This window comes from Mizuhopecten yessoensis, unplaced genomic scaffold (assembly GCF_002113885.1).
Source record: "Mizuhopecten yessoensis strain PY_sf001 unplaced genomic scaffold, ASM211388v2 scaffold10765, whole genome shotgun sequence".
NCBI lineage: Eukaryota > Metazoa > Mollusca > Bivalvia > Pectinida > Pectinidae > Mizuhopecten > Mizuhopecten yessoensis.
In genome coordinates, this window is record NW_018408710.1 from 413,170 (window position 1) to 424,610 (window position 11,441).

Below are 11,441 nucleotides of genomic sequence, written 5' to 3' on the forward strand. Positions count from 1 at the left end.
AAAACAGAAGAGCATTTGTCCCGGACATATACTTTTTAGCTGAAATTTCAAAATACTACTGGAACCATCAGGAAATATCAAATAAATTTCAACAAAACAGTCCTGGATAGACTACAGTAGTGACAAATTTTGGTTTGTAAAAAAAAAACAAGCTTTCAATTTTGTTTTCACTTCAAGTTTTGTCCACTCTCTAATTATCTGTCCTTTATATTTGTGACTAACGTCCACTTGTGTCAATACATTATTCTCAAAAATGCTTCATTACACTTCAAATTATCTAATAAGTACATCAAAGCCATATTAAAGCCATTTTGGTCTCTGTGGAGTAAATATTAGATATAGATCAAATTCCACTCTTTTATCCATATGACTGTGCCATAAGTGTTTAAGTAATGTATAACAATTCAGATAAATATGAAATATAAGTAAATTACTAGATGATGGAATTGGATTTCAACAGGGGACACGTGTTTCATATTTGTCTCTTATAGTTACGCTGTTGGTGGACATGTATTGTTAGATAACTGAAACTTGAAGCGAAAGTAAATATATAAGAGTCGACATGGTTGATTGACAGGGTGACGCCTACTTTATGCACCGGCGTAACAAGATGTCAACGTGCACACAACTTTACCAGGGATACAGTCCATACATTATCTTGTATCGAAATAGACATAAATCATTAGCCATGACGTTAAATGGCAATGCTACAATGCGTATTGTATTGCAAATTGTGATGTCTCGTGACCACATTACAAATACACAAGTGACTCAACATGCTCAAAATGTCAATAGGCAAACATTGAAAGTTGCAATATCAGAAGTCAAGCAAGGCAGACGTGAGAGATACACAAGCAACTATGGTATGAAACTCTAGTGATATTAAAAATGAATATTTGGAAATGACAAAAGGGACAGAGAAATGACATCTTTCATGAAAGCTACCTTCCCGACGACGTCCATGATGATTTTTCGGAATGCAGGTCCGCAGCGGAAATGAAACCTCAAATTTCATTGGCCACTTTATTGTTGAGTATATATAATATTTAAAACGAAAACAATACTTTTTCCGGATTTGTTTCAGGTAAGGTATCTTTATGAAAGTGATTTTTATAAGATCACAAAAGTAATGGCACCTTCAAAATTTGGAAATAGATTGAGTATGCCAAAAAGAAACTAGTCTACAGTGCATCATATATTCCTAGCTGTTTCAGTCCTTCTAGAATTCATCGGTGACGGTAATTCCTGAACTATGAGGAACTCTATCTAAATCAGAGATTTATAATGATTATAAATCTCTGATTTAGATATAGAGTTCCTACAGGAATTATGGTGACGGCATGGGCCAAATAGGCCTAGTTGGATATCCAAATTCTAATATAGAGTTTGTTCAAAGGGAAAGGTGCGTAAAACCCATTAATTAGTAAATTTTAGAATTAAGAGGACGTCTTGTTCATTTCAAATTTTAAAAAAACTCCTAAAGTGTGTGTATACAATTATTTTGAACCACGTCACTACTCAAAACAGATACATGTAACAGTAGCCATAAAGGAGACAAACTTGGCAAAACAGTTACAAACCGGGGGAAATGCGCTAACAAAAGAAACACATGTGCTTGAATCGACTGTCAATCACATTCCCTCACTGAAAGTTTGTTTTAAATTGATCATTTATATTAAACCACATTTTAATGAAAATTAATAAGATTCTGTAGATCTTTATCTGGTGTGGGACGATCTATTCAAGACTCAAACATCGATGCTGCATACCAGAAAGGATTTCATCTGGACCATATCAAAACGAGACACGATGTGGGCCTAATGTTTTCTATTTAGAAGATGTTGTAAAAATAAGTAAAGACATTCTCTGGAATTAACTATAACCTTCACTAATTATAGTCGAATATTGCATGAACTATATGATAACAGACCCACTGATGAACATTATTTGTCTCTGACGTACAATATTAATAAAGCAAGTTTGTTAAACCAGAGACAATAAAGCCTCTGGTTAAACGAACATGTTTTAGTATAATTTGTTCCAGTTTTGATTTTTAGGTTCCTAAAAATATCAACCTAAACCAGAGAAGCGTAAATTTTGACGACTTTAAGAGTTAAACAATTGGGAAATAACGGATGCAACGCAAATCTCTTTTTAATGGAACATTAAATGTTAATAGAAACATGTAGAAAAAGACAACAATATGACATTTATTCAAAACGGGATATAAACATACTCCTGGTAATTATAGACCTGTATTATACCGTTTCTACAGTTGGTTCAAGAACGAATAATTATCACGTGTTACGTACCTTATCATTTGCGCTATGATAACACTTAATTACGATAAAACAAAGAAAAACATACAGAAATATGGACAGAAGCTCGAAAGCAAAATTGAAATCATATCATGTTTATGTCAACAAAATTATAGAAGTTTTAATTGGAAACTTACCTTTAGACGTAGCGGTGTCAAAGCAGGAATGCCTCAAGGTTCGATACTCGTGTCGCTTCTTTTTGTTGATGTAGTAATGGAGATCTCCAACTGTAAGAGAATTTACATTTTCTACATTTTCTTATAGGAATCATGATTAAGCTTTCGTGGAACATGGACCTTTATATCATAGAAAACAAATTAAGCTACTTTAAACCCTACGTGCATTCAGTATCCGCCAAGATAGGCCTAACTAACGTAAACATTTATTTACGAAGAATCAATAATACACGATATTCATCAATTGAAACCCGCGACAAAACACTCACTTTTAACCTTTTTATGAAAAAGATCACGGATTTATTGAGGAGTGATATCCAATACCAGGTTTCGTTGATGCTTCTATTTTTTTTTTTTTTTTTGGTAAGTTGTGAAAATAACTGGACGTCTGAAGGTCTGGCCTACAGAAGCCCATTGCAACTGCTGCCGAAATGAAGATAAAACTAATCTTCGTAATAATAACTGCAGTATAAGCCGATTCAACAGATCTTGAACTAAAAACTGATGAAAGACGCGATGAAAAAAGATTACGGAAAACGTTCTCTGTTTTTATGTTGGATTTGAAACCTTGACAAGACTTTAGGTGAGGAAGGATTTGAAATAGCGCGTCGCAACCATCTGTATTCCCATTGAAATTATTTTTGATATATGTCTTTATTACAGGTCACGTATTTACCTATAGTCTGGGTACAGAGTTCAGCTGCTCTTTAAGAAAAGTGATACGTAATCAATGTGTAAATATGGAGTATTTCACTTCTTTCTGCCGTCGGCTATGTTTAGAGTGCTTTTTTTTTACACAAATATGTGTGTAGCCCACGACGAAATAAAGCATACCCAATATCCGTAGTATTTTCCTTATCTCTAATGCATTTGAAAATGTTAAGCATACTGTAACTATTTGTTTACTCGAAGACTTATGGAATGACTTGAAAATTGTTAGTATAAAACAAAACCAATTTGAGAGTCAAAGAAGGAAAAGTATCTTTTGTATAAAATGCATAACAATTTAATTTTAATGTTTTCTAGATAAAAATGATTTTAGGATCCTACGTTTTAGTTTTACAATTACACAGATATCCTTTTAACCATCAACATATTAAGGTTAGGTGTGTGTAAAACGCTAAATACTAGTATGACCGTCCCAAAGTCTCTTAAAGAAAATCAGACAAGTCTGATATAATTACCCTTTACTTTTCAGTTTTGTTGGGAGGAAGTAATATAGATTTTACACGCTGAAATAAGACATTGAAGTAGCTTTCGTGAACAAGATCCGTCCGGAATGATTCTAACAAATATACCCAGCTGTAGCCGCGGAAATCTTTGTGAAAATGCCTACTTTTATTTGGCACGCGATGAAAATAAAAGTAGGCATTTTCACAAAGATTTCCGCGGCTACGAGCTGATTATGTGCTAGCTTTATGTGATAGTGTATAGCTTGATTTGTTGTTTTCTGTTTGTTTTTTTATCATGTTTGTCGCAAAAATAGCGCTATAGCGCTAATGTTTCTATGTTTGATATATTTATATATGCGACGTTAAATAAAGTTTCTTGTATCTTGTATCTTGTTGTTCTTGTATCTAAATGTGTACGTAGTGTTAAGGATGTTAAGACCAAGTGGTCCAATATTACAACGTCTGCAGAGAAGGAGGTTTCCGCCCACCAAATATACAGAAAGGGGACCAGCCCCTTAACCGATGGATTCAACAATAGAGCGGATCGTCGAGATTTTCAAAGACTCTCCAAACTTTATCGGTTTAGATGGCGTTGAATCTCCGGCACCGACAGAAGAAGGTACACATGTATTTTAAAAATAGAATTGACTGAGTAAATATTTTTTATTTTGTTGTTTTAAAAAAAATATATAGAGGAATGGTTCCTTGTATTTGAGTGAGGTTTTATTTTGGGTGGGGGTGGGGGGTGGGGGGTTAAAGTAGAATTATGCAAAGGCAATATCGTGATCAGAGAGACCGGGTATGATTGCTGTCCGATAGCCTTGGTTGGGGAAGTTTGTGATGAGGAGATCTAGAACATTGTCATTTCAAGTTGGGAAAGACCTGTATCATCCAGGAGGTTTGCAAAATCAATAGTGTATTTTTACATGACTTGTTTTAGGTTTCAGGACTCTATTTTTCCAGTCCCAACCTGGGAGGTTGAAATCGCCTCCTATAATGAGGGCTGCATTATCAATCTTGGTAGCCTCTTTGATGGAATAACTAAAGTATCTCATGCTGTCCTCATCACATGTTTTGGGATGGTAGAATGAGTAGATATAGAGTGTTTTACTGCCAACTATATTTACTTGGGCCCATAAGATTTCACTTATTTGTTTGTGAGTTGCATTCTCAGGATTGAGTGTTGGTACTGTGTTAACTAAAGTTTATTTCCCCTTGATTCATTTTTGTTACAATTTTATACAGAACCACCGTTTTGCTTTTTACTTTACAAATACCGTTAATGATATAATTATACTTTGAAAATATAAATAATTAAAACGATAACATACATGGTGTGAAAAATCAGTAAAAGTGATAACTGATCAACAGAAAAGAAAAATGAATGCCCTTAGATTTTTTTATTTAAACACATTTTATTGCAATGGGATTGGGTACATGTTGCACAACTTATACATTGTTCGAAGCCCTTTCCCCACAATTAGTTTTTTTACTTCAATTTAACATGGCAACATAAACTACGTATTATAATAGACCAGCTCACCTACACTAAGAAACTGATGTACAAAATATATAACATAAATATTTAGAAAAGGAATTTTAAAATTGCAGTCGATGTCACAGTTGTCTCCCTTCAGCCTTTACGTTGTCGTTCTATGGTTTTGTTTGTTTGTTTGTTTGATTTTGTTTAACGTCCTATTAACAGCTAAGGTCATTTAAGGACGGCCTCCCCTGGGTGCAAGATGCATGCGTGTAGTGTATGTGTGTGTATATTGGGAGGCTGCGATATGTTCGTGTTTGTCTCCTTGTGATAGCACGAAACTGATGCCGACTTTATAGTGCTACCTCACTGAAACATTCTGCCGAAGACACCCAGCAGGACGCCCCACCCGGTCACATTATACTGACAACGGGCGAACCAGTCGTCCCACTCCTAATTTGCTGAGCGTTAAGCAGGAGTATAAACTACCATTTTTAAAGACTTTGGTATGTCTCGGCCAGGGGACAGAACCCAAAGCCTTCCTCACAGGGGCGAACGCTCAACAAATGGCCAAAAGTGAGGCATTGTCAAGGGAGACATTAGGAAAAAGAAAGTTATTTAGAAAGGAGAGAAGAGATAAGGTCCCAAATTAAAAGACTACTGTCTATCATACAAATAACACAAATACAAGCGAATGCATTACAAGGCCCTATATTGTCCTCTTAACTTTATATTCTATATTACTGGTTCAAATGAACGCTTAGTACTTAATGTCGATATAAAACATTAAATATAGGATATTATCACCGACTTTTTACAATTCTCAATGTTCTTTCATTACTTGAGACTTTTAAAGGCACATTCCTACGTGTATCTCGACTTTTCTCCCCAACCAGATCCCCTTTACGCCTAGTTGTAAGTTTTGTTTTAATTGAGGTGCAGTAATAAACATACGTCACCTAAAATACACATAAATACAGGAAATCACTTTAATCAAGCCGTGATGATTCATTGCTGGAGTGACAGATAATGGTCACCTGACAAAATTCCTACGTATCACAACGAGAAGTAGAATTTCTTTCGTCGGGAGAATGGGATAGATGTTGATACGATTGGTATGAGGTCCGTCGTCCTTACGGAAGCTCCACTCCTGTATACCCGGCAATGTACGAAGCTATTCAGCATAGTCAGCTTCTACTTCCTCCACCAAAATATCGTCTAAATCGTAACTAAAAGGTTAATATTTCTATTTCAATGTTAACAGTTTAGTAATTATTTAGATACAGTTGTATTATTATTTTTTTATAAAGAATTTGTACATTACTTATAATTTAAACAACTCAAATGCTTGATCAAAGACAATGGCTAGGTTGTCTGGGATGAATGGGCTTGAGGATCCGGCGTCAAGGCTATACCGTCAATACGTGTAGGTTGGAAGTCGTATGTTTTAATCCTTGATTGCCTTGTATTATGGTAACATTGGGGGTTTTTTTGGACAAAACTTGATTTTGGTGTGGTTACATATCAAAACGGTGCGTGGTTATGGATGTAACCAAGGTTTGGCGTCAGAGGTACAAGAATTCTGTTGTTTGGTATCAGACTTCTTGCACTTGAATTTTAATTATTTTCTTTTCCATAAGGATTATTTATCATAAGTGAGAATATAAATGTCAAACAGAATCCAATTAGCGGTACATTCTGTTATAAGTTGTGGCTCGACAGTGAATTGATTAGAGTCTGATTAAAATAAAATGTTCTTTACATAAGATATAATTAAAGAAACATCCATCTGCTGACTCCTTGTGAAGGCCGACACTGGTATTTTTATTTATTGAAAACTTAATCTTAGAACAATAAAATATTCAATCTAACCTGAAAGGTATAATAAATGAAATATCTACCAAAATTTGATAAGAAGTACACAATTTTTGTTTTGTTATTTCTCTTATGTACATAAATCTAATTATCATCAAAACGTTTTACAAGGAGCGTTCCTTGTTATCATGGTAGGTTGTCACTGCCTTATTAAAATGACATGGTAATTTATCACAATTAATTAAAACGTCATTTTTATTTATCTTGGTCGAATTTAATAAGGGGATTATATATCTCAATCAATTAAAATGACATGGTTATTTATCAGCCAAATAAAACAACTGTGATATCAATAACATGATTATTAATTCAATGACGGTCAATTCAAATGTCAATTGATATTAATAATAATAATTCGAGGTTGTTATATACCGCTTTATCACAACCTTCATGTAGTTCGTAGGTCGTCTCAAAGCGGTTCACAAATTATTATCTGTGGTTCGTTCTCAACTCCCAGGGGAGCATACAGCCGGTGCTGCCATTTCGGCGCTCACAGCTAACATTCTACAATTCTAGCACTGCCCAACCACGTAATCATTTACAGCTGAGTAAACTGGAACAAGCGGGGTAAAATATTTTGCTCAAAGATACAACACAGTGCTGTGCCGTGCAGGGTTATTAATCACAGTCAATTTAAATAACAGGGTAATTAACACCAGCCAATTCAGATGACAGGGTTATTAATCACAGTCAATTTAAATAACAGGGTTATTAACCACAGTCAATTTAAATAACAGGGTTATTAACCACAGTCAATTAAAATGACAGGGTTATTAACCAGAGTCAATTTAAATAACAGGGTTATTATCAACACTCAACTAAAAAGAACGGGGTTTTTAACCACAAGAATTTCAAATGAGAGGGTTATTAACCAGAGTCAATTAAGATAACAGTGTTATAAACCACAGTCAATTTAAATAACAGGGTAATTAACCATAGTTAATTAAACTGACCGGGTTATTAACCACGGTCAATTCAAATGACAGGGTTATTATCAACACTCAACTAAAGGTACGGGGTTATGAACCACAGTCAATTTAAATACCAGGGGAATTAACCACAGCCAATTTAAATAACAGGGTAATTAACACCAGCCAATTAAGATGACAGGGTTGTTAATGACAGTCAATTTAAATTACAGGGTTATTAACAAAAGCCAATTAAGATGACAGGGTTGTTAATGACAGTCAATTTAAATTACAGGGTTATTAACCACAGTCAATTAAAATGACAGGGTTATTAACCAGAGTCAATTTAAATAACAGGGTTATTAACCACAGTCAATTAAAATGACAGGGTTATTATCAACATTCAACTAAAGGCACGGGGTTATGAACCACAGTCAATTTAAATACCAGGGGAATTAACCACAGCCAATTTAAATAACAGGGTAATTAACCACAGTCAATTAGGATGACAGGGTTGTTAATCACAGTCAATTTAAATGACAGGGTAATTAACACCAGCCAATTAAGATGACAGGGTTGGTAATCACAGTCAATTTAAATTACAGGGTTATTAACCACAGTCAATTAAAATGACAGGGTTATTAACCAGAGTCAATTTAAATAACAGGGTTATTAACCACAGTCAATTTAAATAACAGGGTAATTAACCATAGTCAATTAAACTGACCGGGTTATTAACCACGGTCAATTCAAATGACAGGGTTATTATCAACATTCAACTAAAGGTACGGGGTTATGAACCACAGTCAATTTAAATACCAGGGGAATTAACCACAGCCAATTTAAATAACAGGGTAATTAACCACAGTCAATTAAGATGACAGGGTTGTTAATCACAGTCAATTTAAATTACAGGGTTATTAACACCAGCCAATTAAGATGACAGGGTTGTTAATCACAGTCAATTTAAATTACAGGGTTATTAACACCAGCCAATTAAGATGACAGGGTTGTTAATCACAGTCAATTTAAATAATAGGGTAATTTACACCAGCCAATTAAGATGACAGGGTTGTTAATCACAGTCAATTTAAATTACAGGGTTATTAACCACAGTCAATTAAAATGACAGGGTTATTAACCAGAGTCAATTTCAATAACAGGGTTATTATCAACACTCAACTAAAAAGAACGGGGTTTTTAACCACAAGAATTTCAAATGAGAGGGTTATTAACCAGAGTCAATTAAGATAACAGGGTAATTAACCACAGTCAATTAAAATAACAGGGTAATTAACCACAGTCAATTAAACTGACAGGGTTATTAACCACAGTCAATTTAAATAACAGGGTTATTAACCACAGTCAATATAAATAACAGGGTTATTATCAACACTCAACTATAAGTACGGGGTTTTTAACCACAGGAATTTCAAATGAGAGGGTAATTAACCACAGTCAATCAAAATGACAGGGTTATTAACCACAGTCAATCAAAATGACAGGGTTATTAACCACAGTCAATTCAAATACCTGGGGAATTAACCACAGTCAATTAAAATTACAGGGTTATTAACCACAGTCAATTAAACTGACAGGGTTATTATCCACGCTCAACTAAAATTACAGGGGTTTTAACCACAGTCATTAAAAATGATAAGGTAATAACCACAGTCAATTAAAATGACAGGGTAATTTACCGCAGTCAATTAAAATGACAGGGTTATTTACCACAGTCAATTAAAATGATAGGGTAATTAACCACAGTCAATTAAAATGACAGGGTTATTTAACCGCAGCCAGTTGGAATAACACTGTTATTAACCACAGTCAGCAAAAAATACAGGGTTATTAACCACATCCAATTAAAATGACAGGCTATTAACCACAGTTAATTAAATGATGGGGCAATAACCACAGCCAATACAATTGACAGGGTAATAACCATAGTCAATTAAAATGGTAGGGTTATTTACTACAGCCAATTAAAATGACAGGGTTATTAACCACAGCTAGTTAAAATGACGGGGTCATTTTCGCAGCAAAGTTTTTTTGCGATGGTTAACCTGCGATTTCAACTAGCAAAATAAAACGTTGATAGTGAAGAAACAGTAATATAAGGATCTATATATCTCTAAAGAAAATTTTGACAATGACAATTGTTTTATTCTCATAAACAATACTGTGTAGAGAATACATACATACAAATGGGTGACAATAATACATGGTGGAACAGGATGGCCATTAGTATTGTAAATTAATTATGTCATTAATATTGGTAATAAATTTAGCCAATGATGTCAATTCATGTTGTGTTACATAATTGAATAATGTTTGATATTTAAATGTGTTTGGTCTTTCATAATAATATCTGGACATATGTTTTCGCCTACTATTGAGAAATGGTTGATGTGTACATGTAAACAGATAATGAAATTCGTCGCCAGTTTCTCTTAAATAACATAAACTACATAATCTATTTTCACGTGGTATATTGAACCACCTACCACTTTCAATTGGTATCTTAGTATTACATGTTCTAAACTTACAATACGCTTTGGCTAGTTCTAGTAAGTACTTTCCTAAACAAAGTTCGTACTTGTATATTCTATAATTGGTTCCTTTCGGAGAAGTATAAATTTTCATTTCTCTAGTTTGATATAAATTTTCCTTTTAGTTTTTAAAATATGGTACATTTTAGACAATGTATACTTCGAAACTCTTGACTATTAAATATATGTATCAGACTGCATTCTTCAAAAATACTTTTCACATATTTTAGCCATGATGATTCATAATTTGATAAAATTGCGAACAGTTTATTACTTAATTTATTCTGGTTGTTTTTTGTCAGTTTAGCCCAAAATCCGACCATTCTTACTTTGACATTAATATCTAGCGGAAACCTTCCAAGTTCTCTGTATATCATAAAGTTCAGCGTAGAAGTTTTAACATTAAGTATGTGTTTGCAAAATTTTAAATGTAAACGTTCGTTAAGTTTATAGTTACAGAAACTCCAAACTTCACATCCATATAAAACAATAGGTTTGATGGCTTTGTCAAATATATCAAGTTGACAATCTATTGACAAATTATGATCCCTACATTTGGAAATAGCACCATACATTGCTTTTAAACCTTTACCATACAGTTGTTTAATATTAAACTGTGTCAAACTAGTTTTAGTAAAATAAACCCCAAGATATTTAAAATCCTTAGCTATTCCTATAACAGTGCCGTAGTATGTAAAATTAAGGACATCAGGAATTCTTTTTCTACCAAAAACCATGATTTTAGTTTTGCTGATATTGACTTTAAGATGCCATAGGTTGGAATTTGCAAATCCTCTGCCGTGTATAGCATAACATAAAGCTTCATATATACATGTAAATCCTCTTCTAGCTGGTCGTTTATATTAGACAGACCTTTACAGTCACGTGATTTCATAAAATATTCTAGGCCCTAAATCATTAAGAAAAATTGAAAATAAAAACGGGGAAAGATTATCGCCT

At 33.8% G+C, this 11,441-nt stretch overlaps 1 protein-coding gene across 1 annotated transcript in view; it reads right to left on the reverse strand.

Annotated features, from left to right (window-relative positions):
* The window catches only part of LOC110462224 (synaptophysin-like protein 1), a 51,282-nt gene extending 50,285 nt beyond the window's left edge, over positions 1-997 (reverse strand). The window contains exon 1 of the mRNA XM_021516092.1: positions 946-997. Within this exon, the coding sequence (XP_021371767.1) occupies positions 946-963 (18 nt within the window). The 5' untranslated portion in view covers positions 964-997. The remainder of the gene's footprint in view (positions 1-945) is intronic.
* Positions 998-11,441: the final 10,444 nt, after the last annotated feature.